Source organism: Alligator sinensis, unplaced genomic scaffold (assembly GCF_000455745.1).
Source record: "Alligator sinensis unplaced genomic scaffold, ASM45574v1 scaffold448_1, whole genome shotgun sequence".
Lineage (NCBI taxonomy): Eukaryota > Metazoa > Chordata > Crocodylia > Alligatoridae > Alligator > Alligator sinensis.
Window position 1 is genome coordinate 164,544 of NW_005841870.1, and position 19,553 is coordinate 184,096.

Consider the following 19,553-nt stretch of genomic DNA (forward strand, 5'->3'; position numbering starts at 1 on the left):
CACTATTATAGACAGAACCACTACATCACACTAGTGTAGACACAACTGGAAACAGGCCCTTCTTGATTATCAAGTCAAGTTCCCTGCTGCAGCAGGCAACCGGCTTATACAAGCCCTTTCATAAAAGGGACTGAGTTCAATCATAAAACTAGTTTATACCAAATTTATTTCTTAACCAGAAGGCAGTTCCAGATCCTCATTATTTTGATGCTTAGAAACCCCTATTAATTTCCCATAAATATATTCATGGCTGGTTTGTCAATTTGTTCATATACTAACAAAGTTCTAGCTTTAGGAGCCCTTTTCCTCCTTGGTGCTTACAAATCTGTATTGGTATGCTAATTTTAGGTCTGACACTAGATACTATGGTAAAAAGAAAATAATCACATTACTCAAATTACGTTAAACCAGGGTTTTAGAGAGGATTCCCAATGATAGTCACGTTTACGTAAAAGGCAACTGGCTTGTGCTCATCTTAATGATATATTCAGGAAAATGTCACTAATTATTTTTACCAAACTTAGGCCTTCATTTAAAGTCTCAACCGTAGGTTACAACATTTGACTCAAAATAATCATTTTTCAGATGCTGCTTCCAAACAATTGGCAATTTTTTTTCAAAAGGAGGTTTTACTACTGCAAGTTTAATAACTGAAGTGAGCCATCTCCCTAATAATCACACTGTTAAAGAACGTAAGTCCATCCTACTTCTACCACTGATTAAAAGGAAAAACCAAACAAAGAACAAAACTATGCCCATCATCCATGCATTTATTTGCCTATAGATTACTAGTCTGTGCCCAGCCCTTCATCTGTTCTTGATCTTTTCAGACTGAAAGCTCTCTAGAGCACAGATTCTCAACCAGGGTGCTGTGGAGTACTGCATAGGTGTCAGTTTGCCAATTTTGTTGTATGCCAAGGTGTGTAAACACATATGTATGGTTCACAAGACAAACCCAGAAACTTCCAATAGAAATCCGTATAATCAAAAACATTGTGGTGGTGTTTCTGAGTTCTATCCAACAGAAAACTGTTCTATTATTTTTCCATAGGCAAATAGTGAATAAAAGCTAAGAGCTGGCATTTTCAGAGGGGAGCTTTGGAGCCTAAAGAGGCTGAGAACCATTGCTCTAGGCCATCATCATCCATATTTGAGCAAGACCCAGCAAAAATAAAGCCTCCAACCAGACCAGGGCCATTTCGTATTATTGCAAAAAAAGGTATTAGTAATTAACACAGTTTCCCCTTGTTTTATTAACAGTTTAACAATGAAAACCGCATTATTTAAGTATCAGATACTTCCTTTGAAATTCTTATGCTCTAAATTTTAAACTGCTCAGGGCTTTCCAACTTCACAGTGGGTGGGGGCTGCACTAGTCACAGGCCCCAGGCCACCCTCCACATGCCATGGATGCCACATGCCCTAAAAGCTCCCAGGACACTTGTTGCATTAATTCCCTGGCTGGCCCCCAGCAAACAGGCTCCCAGCTTCCTGCCACCACCACACAGGCAAGCCCCCCACAGTAGTGTGCACCCACCTCTGTGTGACCACCCAAGCCCCCGCTGCACAGGCAGCCCTCCTCTGCCATATGAGCAGTGAGCTTACCTGGCACCTTCTAGTTGCATTTCCCTGTCCCGGCGACCCGTGCTGCCACCACAGCAGCAGGAGCCATGAGGGAAGTGGCAGGCAGGTGGAAGCCCATGTTAACCCCTGTCAGCCAAATACAGCCCATGGGCCACTAACTGAACAGCGCTGAACTAGCTCATGCTCTAACAGTAGGTCCCCAAGAAGAGTCACAAACCATCACTTTCAGCAAAACTGCTACAACCATAAGGAAAGCATGCATGGAAAAAAGTTTCCACTCATACTACAAGAGAAAAAAAGTTTCTTTGAAGTCTTTTCCTTTCAGAAATAGAATCAGTTGCCCGTTCTCAATTCTACTCAATTAACCAGATGGCCGAACTATCCAACTAGAAGTACTTGAGAACAATCATGAACACACCCCTAGATGAAATAGTGTGGCTGAGGGGGGAGTAAGTTAGCTTGTTTAATAAATGTATAGTCAGAACATGGGTAGACAAGGTTCCTTGGGTGAATTTGATATCTTTTATCAGAACATGTGCATTTGTCACTTAAGTATTAGGGAAGCTACAACGTGGAAAGTGCATAAGAAAAACATGTTGCGTTTGTTTGAGGAGCAAGGGCTTTTTGGGGGGAAATATCTTTTATTAGACTAATAGTTGGGAGAGATATTTGAGGAGACATTTCCTGCCTCCACCCCCATTAAGAGCTCAGAAAAGCAGATTCTTAATTTCATAAGAGCTCCGGCTCCTAATGACATTAACTCATACTGAAAAACTGTTACGTTCATTTTTTTATTAATTGGTGCCCTAACAAATATTTTATTGGCATGATAAAACTATTCAAAACATCCATGCACATGTGGCATACAAAGCTTCAATTTTCATGACAGTTTAAAGATTAGTTATTGGACTATTTAAAATTAAATTTTTTATACAGCTAGCTTCTAAAATTATTAAATCCCTAAAGCATTTCTGCCTTAAATGAAACCTAGTAAATGCAAAAACACCCCCCCAAAAACTCCCAAAGCCTCACTACATTGTTGATTTAAATTTACAACTGCAAAGAGGAATTACAAAAGTTACAAACTTCAACTTAAGTCATGGAAATGCTACCAACATTTCATACTAATACACACCTTTTTTTAGGAGTTGAGTCTCAGTTTGTCAACTAACTCTGGAGTCAAGTGAAAGACTTGGTCAACTGGCATAAAATAAATACATTTATTTTTCAAATCCTCATCTTAACCATCCATTTACCTTTGCAACTGGTGATTGACCAATTTTCCAAACAGTCAGCCTCTCTTTGTAGACTAGCCAGGCCCAGCCACTTTCATCCACTTGGACACTTAACTGGTCATCAGCTACATAAAAAAAGTCATTTAATTTTTCTTTAAATTACAGAATTGATAAGACACTGAAGAATAACCTTTAAATTATCATGTCTTCAATGTGGTAAGAAAAGGGTACATGATTTTTTAAAGCTATTTCATGTTAGAAATTCAATCTCTTCGGATAATTAAAGGCATCCTTTTACCAAGTAGTGTCTAAAATTTGATGCAACTCAACATGTATGAGAAAAATATTAGTCCCTGCTAGAAATTTAAAAATGACCAGTTCCATGAAACTGACATCTTATTAGACAAGAGCAGAACAAACCGAAAAAAATCTAAATTTATTCCAGCTGTATGAAAAATCTAATCTATGGGAACCATTATCAAGAAGGGCAAGGCTGAATGTAGGATATAATCTTTGAAGAGACAAGATACACAGTGAACTATGTTAGTTTCACATCAGGCAAAAGATGGGGTAGAATATCATCTTTGAGACTAAGCCTGTCATACCAGGTAGCTTCTTGGTTTCAAGGCAAACCCTATTTTCATGGGCTTTTTGAAAACGATAAGGACACATCATACCTCTCTTACAATTATCTGCTAGTTTTATATTTTATAGAGAACATATCAAGATGTTATATTTACATTAACAGCTTAGGCAATGTGTCCTTGAAGAATTATTAAAGTATTAGCAGTTCATAGTAGATTCTTTTAGATGAAAAAGATAAAGAGAAAAGCATATGCAAAAGAATAGAGAAATATATTTGTTTACTCAACCCCTGAGAATAACCCATGTCATTGTTGTAAGCCTTTCTAATGCCCCTCTAATCATGGTATCCAGGGGGTAAATTCAAAATTGGGACACAAGATTTCATCCATAAACAGCCTTGCTTCTTCACCATTCTGAAGCTCAACTGTTTATATAACTTGTTTGCTTTTAATTGAGTTCAACCTCTGTTAGGAAGAAAAGACTTTTATACATAAAAATATTGCTGTATGCTCTCAGAACATTAGCTCATTCTAATCACCTTCCAGCACTGTGGTTCCATACCTTGAATATTAGAAGCCACTGGTCATGCAGAATTAGTTGCATTTTTAATACTAAAGGGAGGTTTATACTCAAACAAGTTGCTTACAGTATACAATTAAAGTGGGGCTATATTCTTTCCTTTTCTTCACCCTATAGCAATTGATTAATGGTATCCAGAAAGTAAGATCTTTCTTTTAGTTGCTCCTTTTCCCACAAAGATAATACAGAAATGAAGTTCATACCATCAGCCCTTCTTAGGGCCTCCATAACCTTAACAGGGAGAGAGGATCCAAAAGGCTTAACATCATAGTTGATGGTCTCGGTTGCTGAAGGGTGCTGTATGACTCTTGTCGGTGTAGCTCTAACAAACAAACAAACAAACAAACAAACAAACAACTGTAATTTTTCCCACTATTTCTACAGTTGTTTTAAAACATCAGACACATTTCACTGGTAATTGGTAAAAGAATGGCTTTTGAAAAAATGACAGTAGTGCATATCTCTGAGAACTGCCATTGCAGGCAGCAAGTCATAACCTTAGTTCTTCCTCTGGAAAGTTGTTTGATTGTTATCGGATTCCTTTATTTACAAATTGAGTTTTTATGTAGTTTACCTCCATTTAACAGATAACACCTTTCCTACAAGCAAAACATTATAGTGGCATCTTCCAGGAAGACGGAAAAATAATGCCTCTAAAACCCAAACCTGGAGTTAAATCAGAAAGGAAGGGTGGGCTGCCATATTAAACAGATCAGAAGTTCCAGCTACCAATTCCTCAGAAGCAAAAATGTCACCTGAACAATCTTTACCAATCTTAAGTGTAAAGGATTCCATTTGAGAATGAATTTTGAAGGTTGTTCTGGGATTTATAATAGTTCTCATTAATGTGCAGTGGGGAGGAGTTCATTTGTAAGGTTTTCTGCATGATGCTTTTTTTCTTATATATACCAGAGGCCACAGGCGGTGGAAGGGGGCGGCCAATGGGGCTTAGCCCCCCCCAAACGCAGAGCAGCAGTAGGGCCGCACGGCAGCCTGGCCATGGGCTTCTGGCACTGCAGCAGGGCTGGAAAGTGAGTAGGAATGGGGCCGGGGCATGGGATGGAGCCGTGAGTGGTTCATCTGGGGGGCACCCAGCATGGGGAGGGGGTGGCGGCTCTTGCTGCTGTGCGTATCCCAAGAGGTCATGCATGGGGGGGGATGTGTGCCCCTGCATCTGCACTCGGGGAGGCAGGCTGCAGCTACAGGCTGGGGCCAGGGCTAAGCTGGGCTCTTCTCAGAGGGAGGAGCCTGGGCTAGGCTGTGCTCTGGGCAGGTGGCAGCACTGGGAGGGGGGGAGGATATAGGGCGGCTGGCGGGGGGGCTGCAGCCATCCCAAAATTTGCTGTAACACTCCAAAGTCCCACCTCTCAGCACTGCCTGCCCTGAGCGCAGCCTGGCCCAGCTCCCCCCTGCCGGGAAGACCCTGACGGGAAGAGCCAAGCTTAGCCCCAGCCCACAGCTGCAGCCCACCTCTCCCCACACAGATCCAGAGGCACATGCCCCCCATGCCCTCCGAGGGTACCTGCAGCAGTAGGAGCCATCATCCCCTCCTCGCACCGGGCACCACCCAGACAAGCCACTCACAGCTCCCACGTCCCATTTGGGGGGCTGAGCGTGCAGGCATGCCCCTGCTGGCGAGGCAGGGGTCGGGGGCTGGCGCCGGGGAACTGCTCCGCTTCCCAGCCCTCCTGCCATGTGCCTCCTTGCTCCCAGAGACATGGCGAGGTGGGGGCTGGGGCCAGGAAACTGATCCACTCCTACAGGCAATGCAGGAACGGGGGCTGAGGTTCCTGGCTTTGAGGGCCTTTGCTATTTTATACTGCCAATATATGACACATAAAAGCTAGAAATGGTACAAGTTAATGATTATAAAATAAGTTTAGGAAAATACAGCAAGTTCCTATTGAAATTCACGTGCCTATTTAAATAAAGAGGAGCTGTATCCGAGTGAGATTTGACCTTTGGTTGTTATCTTTCCACCATCAAAAACAGTCATGTTAATAAGTGAAAAATAAAAATAAATGAATTCCAAATGAATACCCAATCCTCTACTCCCTAAAATGCATCACTGCAGAAATAAAAGCAGATTTCAAATCAAAGAAAGGCCAGTGTTTATGGCCAAGGTTCCCTCCAAGCTGTGTTCCCGGAGGCGAGGTGGGGGCTGGCACCAGTTTTTTAGCCATTTAGTGGCTTGTCTTTATTGTCATTAATTTATGCATTTAAATTTTAAAGTATTAAAGTGCTAGCTACAGCTGTGTTGGTCTAAGGGCATATGCAGACAAGGTGCTTTGGGTAAGTTAACTGCTTTTTCTATCATTCTAGAAAGGCCAATATCTTCCCTGCAGCAAGGATCATCTTTATATTCATTTTACAATGTCCAAGCATAAGTGTGAAGAGGGTGAATGCAGTGGACCAGCTAAGAAGAAGAGCTGCTCAAGATTCAAAGACGACTGGCTGAAGGAGATGTTCGAAACTGACAGATTCACACAGATTCTGTGATGAAACTATGCAACCAAAGCAGAGGAATCCTGAAAAGTTCATTTTCTGAAACACGTGAGACGCAGGAAAATAGGATAGAACTGTCTGAAAGGAAGTGATCAAATGCCGATGAGGTAAAAGTCTTAATTGATAATGTTCTCCTCACAGTGAAGTTAAACTTATCAATGTTATCAGTGCAGGAAATCCAGTCACGTTGGTAAATATGTTAAAATTCCCGAAAGCTGGAGAAGTAAGAATTATGCATTTCAATTTATTGACTGCATAAATTCTGTAATTCATCAGAGAGTACTGAATGAAATGTGTACGTCGCCATTCCACACTTTGATAGTTGACGAGAGCACAGGTATCTCTGTTAGCAAAACGTTAATACTGTAAGTAAAATTCTGAACTATGGATGGTTTCACACATCTGAACAGGTTTGCTGGAATTTTAAAGCTGACAGCTTGTGATAGCTCCGCTATTAGGCAATTTTATGTTGACAGCAACTTAGATATGCAAGAGATAGTGTTTACCTCTGATGGTGTTTCAGTAATGCTTGGAAAGTGCAATGGTGTGGCTGCAGTACTTCGCCAGTCTATCTGCTCAAGCAGTACTGCGTGGCACACTGGAAAGACTTGGGGATTGATGATGCATTGATGATGGGGTGCACTGAAACTCTACTACAGACCATATACACACTGTTTAGTAGGTCTTCTGTAAAAAAATCTAAGTTTGAAGAACTACCTAAGGCTGCTGAGTGTGAAACAGTTTCATTTAGACCACTGAATAAGGCCAGAAGGCTCTCTAGACATTTTACTGTTAGCACCTTGATGAACTACTGCACACAACAAATGGCTGAAGACGATGACCCAATTCACAAATATTGCTTGGACAAACTGCGGAAACCAGAGTATCATGTTGCACTGGTCATACTAAATGATGTCTTAGGTGAACTGGCTGAGCTGTGCAGAATGCTTCAACGAAGTTCACTAACAACAGTAGAAGCATTTCAGTTTGCCAAAGCTAGAATCGCCAAATTTTGCTTCTCAGTATCTTGGTGAGACTGTACATTTTTCTGAAAACGTTCAAACCTTGCTGTCATCATTTGAATCACCTGTTGACACTACATCAGTTATCCAAATCATTGAGCATACATGTGACCACACGGACAACAGATTTCCAGAAGGCGAGTTGAAAGAATGGTCAATTTTTTTATAAGGATTCTTCTTCCTCTTCATCAAACAGGAATGATTTCTCTTTTGGGCACGAGGTGCTGAAAGCATTGGCAACAAGACATAGATAGCACCTTGCTAAACAAATCTGTAGAAACTTTGAAGAAGAAACTATGCAAACAATATGTGGACTTTAAATTAACTGTTAGTGAGAAGATGAAAACTGGGGCAATAAAGACCTTTGAAGACATGGTCACCTACATACTACAACAGGAACAATTTAGTGAACTGTCATTACTTGTTGACATCTGTGCCACTTTCCAGGCATCTAGTGCAGATTGTGAGAGAGGGTTTAGCCTCATGAACACAATAAAAACAAAGTCTGGAAATCATTTAGAAGCTGATAATCTGGACAAGCTGATGCAAAGTAAACTTCATTTAGCATCAGGAAAGACTGTTAACCTGGACACTGTATATTCTGCTTGGAAAACAGAAAAAGGTAGACAGGAGTCACTTTGGTAAATAAAGGTTATAGTATCATCTTTTTTTGTTATACTGTGAGGCAGACCAAAGTGGCGCGCGCCAAAAGGGGGAGGTGGGACCAATTCGGGAACGGATCGAAACGGCGCACTCATGGACTGCTACACCTTAGAGGGAACATTGGCCAGGAGCTGGAGCCCTGCATGCTGAGGCAGAAGTTGTCCAGCTGTAGCTTCCCCACACCTCCCCACCCACCTGGCTGGGTGTGTGGTGCCTGGCACATGTTCCCACAGCCACCATTCCTTTCCCGTGACTGCCTGCCACCCAGACCAGTGTAGCAGGGGCCGGAGGAGGAGCTTCTGGAAGTGGGGACAGCTGAGCAGTACCCAGGCAGCTGTAGCCACAACCAGAGCAGCCCTGAAAAGAAGCTGTGCACACTGGCTGGGGATGCGACAGGCAGGAGTGCAGTAGGAGTGTGGCACAGGATGCCTTGGCACCGTCTCCCATCCAAGTGCCACAGGCCAGATGCAATTAACTGGTGGGCCTGATCCAGGCTGTGGGCCATATTTTGCCCACCCTGCGATAGATCCTGTGGGCCAGATTTGGCCTGGGAATCAAAGTTCCTCCCACTTTGCTATAAACTCAGGAACCAACTAAAAAACTATTGCCCCAGAATCTTGAAATATCTCCCACCAGAAAACATTAAAAAGCTTAAGAAAATATAAAACAAGGCTATCCTATTTAAATTCCCCAATTTAGGGATAGGCCTCCTTCATACAACCTTAGTTCCTTTATGTAGCAAACAAATCAACAATGCCCAAGTCCATAAATATTAAAGTTGAAGTTTCTTTTGATTAGGGGAAGTAGATTTGTTGTTCCTCTAAAAGGATCCCCCAGGTCAGGGGTGACCAAGATATGGCCCACAGAGCCATGTCATTCAGCCTACAGGGCTACTCACGGGTCTGGAAATTTGACAAGGGAGTGGTATAGCAGCATTAATTACCACAGCTCCCAGAGCCATGACAATTAACACTGTTGCAGCTCCCGTGCCAGTAAATTTCTGGGCCCATGGGTAACTCCATAACATGGTCCCACATGCTGGATCCAGCCTCTGCAGACAGGCCCTAACTCAGACGGCCAGATGAGTTGAACACCATCGCCTTAGATCATCAAATCCACTCCCTTACTCTTACAGGCCAACATACATACATTAATGACTTCACTTCTTAAAAGTAGTTAGGCTTTCTGCTCCCACAGACTTCTGGTTTTGCTTTTGCGCGCTTTGATTGCCCCCACTTCCCGACTGGCCTCTGGAGGTTCTTAACCTTTTTTGTACCAGGACCCATTTGTCAACATCGATAGCCAGTGCCAACCAGTGCCTCTCACTCCTGACCCACTGCCCTGTCCCCACAGTGTGTAGGTCAGGGGGTGGGTGTGTGGGGCAAGGGGGGGGCCCAAGCAGCCCCTGGCAAGCTGGAGCTCTACCATCCTGCAAGGGAAAAGTCACAGTTTGCCAAGTTTTTCCCTTTTAAAGAAGAATCCATTTTAAAAGTTTGTTGATCCACTGTTCAAGTTTGTTTGCAACCCTTTTGTAAATTCTTGAGATCCACTTTTGGGTTGCGACCTGGGTTGAGAAACGCTGCTCTAGATACAGGTAGCTATAGATGCCTATCCAGAGAGAGGTGTGTGGGAGACAGTGCGTGTTTTGTGAGCTTGTATGTGCGTTTTGTGAACCCCAGATCCCTCCAACAGATGCTGGGAAAGGATACACGAGGCAGACTGTAAGAACAGAAAGGAAAAGCTTTTGCATTCCAGTTTCTTCCCCCCTCCCCCCGAAGACTCTGCCTTCTGCACATCCTCTCCCAGCATCTGATGAAGGGAACTGGGGCTCACACAAGCTTGTGTTACACTTTTTTCCCCCCTTATTAAAAGGGCCAAAAATGTACATCTCCACAAAGAAACTTCACCGATTTCACACTTAAAGCATCAGCAAAAGTTATCACACTGACAGGGATACAGACATGCATCAAAAAAAGACTTGACACACACAACACACTCCCTCCTCTGTCACTCTCCAAAGGCACTCCGATACCCACCTCCTGACTGACTTCGGACTCGGGCAGGGACCGGCCTCTCAGGTGTCCCCTCACACAACGCCCGCTACCTCACGCCATTCTAGACCTCGCAGCGCGGCACGTGCGGGTAGCCAAGCGCCCACCCCACGCATGCGCGTCAGGGGCAACAAAGCCAAAGCGAGGCGGCAGCAGCAGGGGGCGGGGCCCAGGCGGCGCGAGGGTTCCCGCGCAGCAAGTGGGGTGGGGCACTCACCGCGCCCGCTCCTCCTGCCCGCCGGGGAGAAGAGCGCGGGAGAGCCGACCGACGTCCCCAGGGCCAGGCTTCTCCTGCCGCCCGGCCGGGACACGGAGCCCCCAGCGGCCCCCAGGGCCCGGCGGGGGGAAGGGCGGGCGGGCGGGCGCGCGCTCCGACCCGCTTGCCTCCGAACTCGCCGGGGCTTCCGCCGTCACGCTCTGCGCCGCGCGCCGCTCTCACGTCACGCCCAGCCACGCCCCTTCCAGAGCCGTTAACAGCCAACCTGACAGGGCATCCCTCCCAGAGGAGGCGGGGCTTCTGTTCCACCACTGCGGGCGGAGAGGAGGGGCGGGGCTTGGTGCGCGGCCGCCGGCCTGTAGGGGCTAGGCTTGAGGCGCGCAGTTAGCTGTGGCGCATGCGCGGGGCGGGGCTGGGCGTGGTGCTGTGTTACCTGATGTAGGATAATTACCGTATTTCTAGGATAATGTCAACTTTTGTACAATGTGCAGTAGAAGTGTTCAAAATGTACGATCTATACTTTTCCCAGAGCCTGATGAACGGCCTTTGAGCCCAAAGGGTGGAGAAAAGGATATTTTTTTGCGATTCCTCAGTTGTTCTAATAAAAGGTATCGTTTTGAAACCAAGAGGTCTAGATTTTTGCATTTCTTTTCATCTCAGCCGAACATGGCTACCAAGTACATCCACAAAATGTGCAGTAATTTTTGAGGCAGCTCATTGATGCAGCTTAAATAAAACCCAAGTCACCCTCTGGGAGCCTTAACTGACTTTTGGCTTTTGGCACTCTCTTATGGCTGCTGGCCTTGAAATCAATGCTTCAACTTTGATGACCCAGTTCTCACTCACTCACTGACTGGTGTGAGCAATATAAAGTAAAGAAGAAGATGTATTTGCATACTGATTTGCATGTTTCTTCAGTGTACAATAGTTTCTCAGCAAATACCATCATTTAGAACTCGCACTACAATAATTTCATATTTAAGTGCTGCGGGGTGACAATGGCATGCACCTGCCCTGCTGCTGGCTTGAGCTGCATGATGCATGGGGGTGCAGCACCATGGGGAGAACCCCATCTGGCATTGAAGGGGCTGGGCTGGGGCTCTTCTTGCAGGCCCAGTGGCCTCCTTCCTGGAACAGCCCTGGTCTCTGCTGCTCATGCTGTCCTGAGGCTGGTGGAGCCAGGAAGGACTCAGCCCCCACGTGTCAGAGAACAGATCAGTTCTCAGGACTCTTGCAACAGGAGAGTTGCTCTGTTTTTTTTCCACAGTCAGAAACACCTAATGGAAGCTAAGAGCTGGCATTGGCCAAGCACCCCCCCACAAGTCTCTCAAGGCTAAGAATCATGGCCATAGTTGCCCTGTAGGCCAAGTGCTTGCAGTGGCCCTGGCTAGCAGCTCATGGCTACGTGCCCTCAGGGGCTTCTGAGGTCCCCCTCTAGAGAACTTATTTTCACATTTTGATCCTTTGACCCCCACATCATTTCTATCCCAAGAAATTAGTTGCATCTTTTACCCTTTGGCCCCACAAAGAGGCTATTAGTTAGCTGGGCGGGCCTTAAGGCCCATGTTAATATGGAAGATACAAATAAGACAGGAGGTTCTGAGGCTGGGGCCAGTTGGTACCTGGGGACACTAGCCCCTTGTGAAGCAGCCCTAACCTAGTGGCCCCTGCACCCTCTACCCACTGCAGCAGTCTGGCAGGGGGGGCTGGGGCCTGGCTGTGACCTGCTGCCACCTGCAACAGCATCCACCCCCTTGGACCTGCAGCCCCATGGCGGCACATCTGCTAGACCTAGACGGGGGCCGCATGGCCACCGGGGCTATGGTATGGGCACTGCAGCAAAGCCACCTTCACCTCTGGGCCAGCTGCCCGTGGGCCATGGATATGGCCTTTGGGCAGTACTGCTTTCATGTTTTCTGGTGCCCTGGCTCTGCCATTTGGACAGCTATCACCTAGAAGATGTGGTCCTTCCAGTGGCCTACTGTCAACGTTTCCCTTCCTGGCCCCAAATGGCCAGGAAGTCAGCCACCTCATCTGCCCTCCAGCTAGGTCCTCAGTGCTGTCCCTGGGCAGGCTCCTCTGCCTAGTTCCTGCCCCTTGCTTCACCGATAGAGATCCTGGTGTTCCTCATCTAAAAATCGCAAATTCTCTGATAAAAAAACCCCAAATTCTCTCATTAAAATACCAAAAATCCATGTTCCTCCACAATTAAAATGAAATACCACTATATATAGAGAGATCAGTTGGGCAATGTTTTATTGATATAGTTACAATTTTAAAGAAATTCAGAAGCCTACCAGTGCCTCTATCATTATAATAAACAAATTCTAAGTATCTACACACTTTGGCATCTGCTTTTAGTTTTTTTTGTCATAGAAAAGTTAGAGCTGCCCCTGCCCCCTTTGCTCACCAGGATGTGGGACACTGAGCAGCGCTGATATACCAGTTCCCTGCCCCTACCCCTCACTCCCAAACCACAGCCCCTGCCTGCCTCCACTAGCTCCACTTCTGGCAGCAGCTCTGTACCAGCACCAAGACGTGAGTCCAGCTGCAGCTGTCCCACCTACTGCTTTGTGGCTCTGAGCAGTGCCAGCCCTTGCTGTTCTGCTCCCCATGCCTGTGCCCAGGCTGCAAACAGAAAAGGGCAGGAAACCCTGGCGTTTTGGAGCACAGCGTTGGTGGCAGGGTAGGGAGGGAACAAGGGAGAGAGGGGAATATTGACAGAGGGCTCCCCCGGAAGTCCCACCTCTCCCTGGAAATTGACAGGTGGCCATCTGTCAATTTTGGAGAAGAGGCAGGACTTCTGGGGTCCCTTGACTGGAGGTGTGGCAGGGCCTGTCACACTGCTGTGAAAATGGCACCTGATGCCATGCCAAGACCATGAAATACAGAGGCAGCCTCCATGAATTAGGTAGGTCCCTAGTAATAAGCCCTGGCCGCCAGGCAGTCATAAAAACATCCATCAGGATTAAAAGTAGTGCATACAGGTTTTGACTAGGTTAGGGTGCCATTGTGATTGTTCTTAAAACATCTAATAAGATGACAATTCCAACCTCAAAGAGCTTACAAGCTCAACGGGGCTCACAACTGCACTGGAAAATCCCATTTACTTCTGTTCTATACAAGAGATGCTGATAATAATGCAGAGAAAACCCAGGGACAAAGAACATGCCATGTAAGAGGGGTACCCAACCTCCCATGGTGTTCTGCAGGAGGGTTAACAGAAATCCCTTCTTAAAATGGTATTAGGCAGAGGGGAGATCTGAGCCAAATTTCATTTTCACATCCTGAGTTTCTCACATGGATCCTGTTTAAATTATCCTTATTAGAGATTAATTGTACCCCTTGCATCTATGAGACTATTTCTGAACAAGTTTTGCCTTTGGAATAAGTCTGCTTTAGCACAGGTGAGCTTTAGGACCATATGATACAATCCTTTCTTTCCTGTTTCTAGAAGAGCCTGTTCTCACTATGGTACCTTAAAGAGCTATCAGAAGACGGCAAAGGAGAGGCTCGTTAAAAAGAATCCCGAGCTTAAGGTGCTTACACTTGAAAAAAGACCTGAAGAGAACTATTTACAAGTTACACCTCTTTTTCTGTATACAGTGATCAGTACACATTGAGTTTCAGGTGCTGAAGAAGAATACGACATAGGCACTAGGGTCATTAATTCCAAAAATGCAGAATAGGAAACTTTTTTTTTTTTTTTTTTTTTAAACACACCTCTAAAAATTCCCATCACATTGTGAAAACAGGACAGTTCCAACATGAGATGACAGGTAAAATAAATGTTATTTATAAAATTTTATTCCATAATAAAAAAGTTACTAAAAAAAAAAAAAAAATACAACCAGGAAAGCAATGCTGAAAAAATACAGTCAGTTAATATAAACAAACAAGTTCATTTTAACAGTAGGAGTTGCAATACACTGTTCTGTACCCCCATTACATTGGTTTTTGCTTCGTTTCCTTTCCTTCATCACACTGCAGTGGACTCAAAGGCTGCATGAAACCAAATGGTCCTTGGTAAAACAAGTCTATCAAGATTGTCAGTGGCAAGGATGTCTTAAGGCGAGATCTTTTGTTGGTCCTACTCTGTCCAATAAAAAGACAGCACCCTAAGACGTTTTCTCTTTGCATAATTCCTGGACCATCATGGCTACAACATCACTCTTACACTATCAAGTTTGGCAGAGACATACATTAACAATTTACTAGAATTAGTCTTTATATGGGTAACCATTCAAAAGATTCCCTTTTGAACTAGAGAGAGCAATACTTCACGTGTTTTTAAAGACATACTGTATATTTAACGGTTTCCTTCGTAGAAGAACTAAAGTCTTCCTACCAGCCTCAGAGCTAGAACTGTATATAACTGCAGTAAAGGGTGCATCTGTACAGAATAGATCTATTTTGGATGTATGCAGTAAGCCAGACCCAAATACAGCAGTACCTACACGAGTTGTAGGGTCTGTAGGTTATGCAGCTATCCACAGTGCCCAGCACAGCTCCCTGCAGTGGAACATAAGTGCTGTGATAGACCGTTCATTTCCAACTGAGTACATTTTTCAAGTGTGCCTAAAGGATATAAGAATTCAAATGCCACCGAGTCTTACTAAAAGATCAATTAGATATTTCTGAAAAATTCCCTTGTCCATCACATTTCTGGTTTGCCCCCATGAATGTTTCCCTCGGTTCCATCCTGAACAAGGGCCTGCTATAAACTCACGTTGCTACTGTGCCTGTCATGACAGAGCCACTGGCCGCCTCCTGAATCAAAGCTGAAGTGTCTGTTTATAAAACAACCACCAGTGAAAAAGCAGTGTTCATTACATTCATTTCCTTGACAAAAAAAAAAAAAAATCTTTAGCTTGACTGCTTAAGCTATGAACATAAATGAAGTGCTGGATGAGCCCCTGATGAATAATTATCCATATGAGTAATGGTTTTCCAGGTCTAGCCCATCATTGAGAAAGGGGTATGTAGAGAAAATAATTAGTAGGTAGCACTGAAGTTTCAAAAGTACTGCTAAGGTACATTTTTGTCTTGTAGATTTGGTATCATCTTTTGGCACAATTGTTGTTTACAATTAAGAATGGAAAGGAGAAAATCTAAAGCCTAGATCAGGGGTTGTCAACCTGGGGGTACTTGGGAAGGTCCCAGGAGGTATGCAGCATTGACCCAGAGAAGCAGGGGTTGGGCCGCTTTTGTTTCCGTGCTGCCGATGCTTCCGGTTTTGCCACTGTGCGCCGCTGGCACTTCTGGTTTTGCCACTGTGCGGGTGGGTGCGCAGGACCCCACCCCCGCAGCCCCCGACTGGCTGTCAGGGTTCACCAACCAAAAAAAAGGTTGAAAACCCTGGCCTAGATTAATAGATATTAATGAACATCTAGAAATATTTTTAGTATTCCTTTTAAGTTCCATACAATGGCTTAATTATTAAATTAGAAAATAAGCCACTTAAGGCTTTCAGTAATTCTCTCTGAAATTCAAGGATGTTGAACATCCATTGACAAAAACAAAACAAAACAAAAAAAAAAACCCAACAACAACTTGTCTGCTGTATTCCTCATGTCCACATCCAAAGATGTTCCTGGAATGAACACTTGCACAAAAATGCTGTACCCCATTCAAGCATCAATATTTTAACATTTCTGCCTGAGATAATTATGAAAATCTACCGTATGCTGACAGTGGGTTTTAGCAGTAGGTACGTTTCCCAGAACAGACAGATCTCAGGTGACCTGCAAAATACATAAGTTCTTATTTGACCTTGTGAATTTTCATCCCCTACACAAAGCACAGATAGAGAGAGAGAGGAAAAAACCCTCTTCAAATATAAACTTTTTTAATTTAGAAAGAAAGAACATCAAGCCTCATCTTCCCAGCTTTACTATAGCTCTCTAACATTTGTGTCCTCACATCTTACTTGAAGGGGACAGTGTTAGTTCTCCAACTACTTTAAGACAGCTTTTATCTCTACCGAATTCTACAAGGGTGCTCGGAGGATGGAGAGGGGGAGAACACTAGTTCATGTGAGCATCTTAGTTCAATTAAGAATTCTAAACTATTAGATGAAAATTAGATCTTTTATACCTACCAGATACCCAAAGTGCATTTCAGAAGCCTCTACTTTTCTAAATACACCTTTGTTTGGTTTGTTCTTTGGTTAAATAATAACATCTATATTCTCCTCCAGACAAACATCCCAGGAAATGTACTGAGAATCACTATTTAAAACAAGACAATATAAATAGTAAAGATACCAGCAGACGGATAGATATGGACGCAATGAGACTCTCTCAAACTTCCCCTTCTTGAGACTGATAAAAAGCATGCCTATGCCCTAGAAACCTGCCTATCTGCAGTACAACATTGCGAACAGTGGGAAGCCATTACTAGACTGATTCATTCAGATTTGCACTTGTCATGGGCAAGTGGTGTCAGACGCCATATTTGGGCAGAATATGCCCCTGTAGGAAAAATTAGATAGATGCTTAAATCACTGTTTATGGTCTTGTTTGGGTTTTTTTAAGAAGGAAAATGGATTTTTCTATTCATGGAACATTTTAAATACTGGGCCACCAAATAAAAAAAATTGGCTTCTCTAACAAATTGGAGCTTCTTCTATACCCTAAGTATATTTGCGTTACTTGCACAAATAAGGGCCAGAAATCAGAGAGACTTCCCCTTTTTTACTTCTATGTATTATCATCATATACTACGTTCTGTTTTAATGGATAATCTTAATGTATACTATTAGCAAATATCATAAATTATAAACTATATCAATGCTATAATTATATAAATTTTATTTTTCATTTTATTGTACTGTTTTAGCAAAACCTATTAACTAAACTACTACTACTACTAAATAGGTATCTTTTTGCCCAAGGGTTTGGCTGTCATGGGAGTTAAGAAAATGTGAAATGGCGACTACATATCCCTCTTATCATAGTTGCTTGGCTTTCAGGTTTGGGGAACTGATCCCAAATTTCACTTCACTAATCTTCACAATTAGATCACAAAACTTGACTAATCCCCTGGTTGCCCTCACGGGTTTTCATGACTCAACAAAACCTAATTTTTAAGGGGAAAAAAAAAAACAAAACAAACCCCAACCTGTAAGAAGAAATTTTTGCTTGCTTCTTTAGTGTACCTTGTAAAGTGACAAAAAAAAAAAAAAAATGCAGCAATCTTTATTCCAGTTCAGTTTCATTACACAAAGGTGGCCTGAGGACTTGCAAAACATAGAAGATAGGATTTTTCTGAATTGTATATGTTAAAAATACTTTTCACATTGATTAAGCTCCCTTTGTCTTAACTGTAAAAATCATGTTTTAAGGACTGGTACTTCGTGCCAAGCTTCAAGTAATTTTTGTCTATAAATAATTCTTTATGTTGTTGCAGACTGATCATAACTCAATTTCCAGTTCTATTTTGGAAGAAAAGCTGGGGCGGAAGAGGAAGAAAGGAAGCAGCATTACAAAAAAAGGAGACGTGAATAGTACGTTTTCAGATACCACTAGGTGTCTCACATTCTTTAGCTTCAGACACTAAAAATCAAAGTAGTGATCAGTACAAAAAGTAAGAGATGATGGTGGTGAAGTTACCAGAATGTGTAGTTTTGCATTCACTAAATCCTGAACTTGCTTGAGAACAGTTTGTTGCTATACAGTGCATTAAAACAGCCAAGATCCCAAAGTGTACAAGTTCAGATATTCCAAAGCAGAAAAGTCTATATATTGAAAACAAATCTCAGTGCTGTGGACATTTAAAAAGATACAATTATTTAAAACTTCTGAATAAAAAGAACACATCTAAGTTCCTAAAGGATAATTTTACCCTTTGAATAAAATGCAGCACTTACTTTATATACCTTGAAACATAAGTTATATTCTTTGTAGATTCCACCTCCTATAACTAACTTCATAAATATTCTGTTAAAGCATTCTTTTTTTGAGATTTTAAATTTAATGAAAAGGTTTCACTGTTCTGAAGGAAAGCTTGTTTCTTCATTAGTTTCCTGAAAAGTCCATCTGGATTTGCAAGAAGTTCCTCGCGTTTTCCACATTCAATAATTCTTCCCTGGTCAAGAACTGCAATAGAATCAGCATTCTGAATGGTGGACAGACGGTGGGCAATAATTAGGACTGTTCTCCCTTCCATTAACCTATCTAGAGCTTCCTGCACTTGATACTCATTTTCAGCATCCAAAGCACTAATTCACAGAAAAAAGAAGGGAAAAAAAAAAAGTGTCATTCACCTCTAAAATCATCACAACCTGGTCTGTACTAGGTTACTTTCTATAAAAGTTCCCACTATTGCTATACAGCACACACATTATGCAATACTGAACAGTCACTAAACATGGTAAGAAATGGAACCCCCTGAAAAATTTATAATAAGGTACTGACTGTCCTTTAACATAGTGATTTACAGAGGCTCTCTAACTGCTTAAGGATTGGAAAGTATATCGTGTTTAGTGGAGAGAAAAATGACCAAAGGTCATGCAGAATCTGTAGGAGAAGTGGAATCAAATCACCCTAATACCTAGTTGCTTGCTCCAAGCATAAGACATTGCTAAGCTTCATTATCTTGCTGGAATCATTTGATCTCAGCGGTATTCCTACCCAGAGCAGGGGGCAATGATCTTTCAAGGTCTCCTCCAGCCCTTAATTTCTATGATTCTATGATTATTTTCTTCCTTACCTTGTTGCTTCATCTAGCAGTAGGATTTTGGGATTCTGAAGAACAAAATAAAATTGGTTCAATTACAGCATTATACAAGAGATACACATTCAGTATATGTAACTAAACTTAAGCTGACTAAAACTTCAATTCCCATGATGAAGCAAATAAATTTGCTTGAATGTAGTCTGAACTAACACCAAAATAAGCCTACACTTCAAAAGAACCAACACAAAATGATTCATGTCTTTTGAATGCTACCTTCTACCAGTATAGATAAGATGCAAGAAATCACCACGATAAAAAAGTTAGACAAAAGAAAGAAATATTTGTCTCTTTAATGTCTTCACCTTGAAGATGTCAAAAAGTGTGCTGCATTGTCAATTTTGCCTTCTAATTAATTACGTGGGATTTCCTGCTG

The 19,553-nt window shown here is 43.0% G+C and overlaps 2 protein-coding genes across 5 annotated transcripts in view; both read right to left on the reverse strand.

Moving 5' to 3' along the window:
* NUP133 (nucleoporin 133) overlaps positions 1–10,328 on the reverse strand; it is a 52,892-nt gene extending 42,564 nt beyond the window's left edge. The window contains exons 1-3 of the mRNA XM_025194798.1: positions 10,210–10,328; positions 4,187–4,305; positions 2,841–2,944 (exon numbers count right to left, since the gene is read on the reverse strand). Of these exons, the coding sequence (XP_025050583.1) occupies positions 2,841–2,944; positions 4,187–4,211 (129 nt within the window). The 5' untranslated portion in view covers positions 4,212–4,305; positions 10,210–10,328. The remainder of the gene's footprint in view (positions 1–2,840; positions 2,945–4,186; positions 4,306–10,209) is intronic.
* A 2,653-nt stretch (positions 10,329–12,981) lies between these two features.
* The window catches only part of ABCB10 (ATP binding cassette subfamily B member 10), a 28,563-nt gene continuing 21,991 nt past the window's right edge, over positions 12,982–19,553 (reverse strand). For all 4 annotated transcript variants that reach the window (XM_025194806.1, XM_025194811.1, XM_025194804.1 and 1 more), the window contains 2 exons: positions 19,154–19,188; positions 12,982–18,662 (listed from right to left, as the gene is read on the reverse strand). In XM_025194806.1, the coding sequence (XP_025050591.1) occupies positions 18,371–18,662; positions 19,154–19,188 (327 nt within the window). In that variant the 3' untranslated portion in view covers positions 12,982–18,370. The remainder of the gene's footprint in view (positions 18,663–19,153; positions 19,189–19,553) is intronic.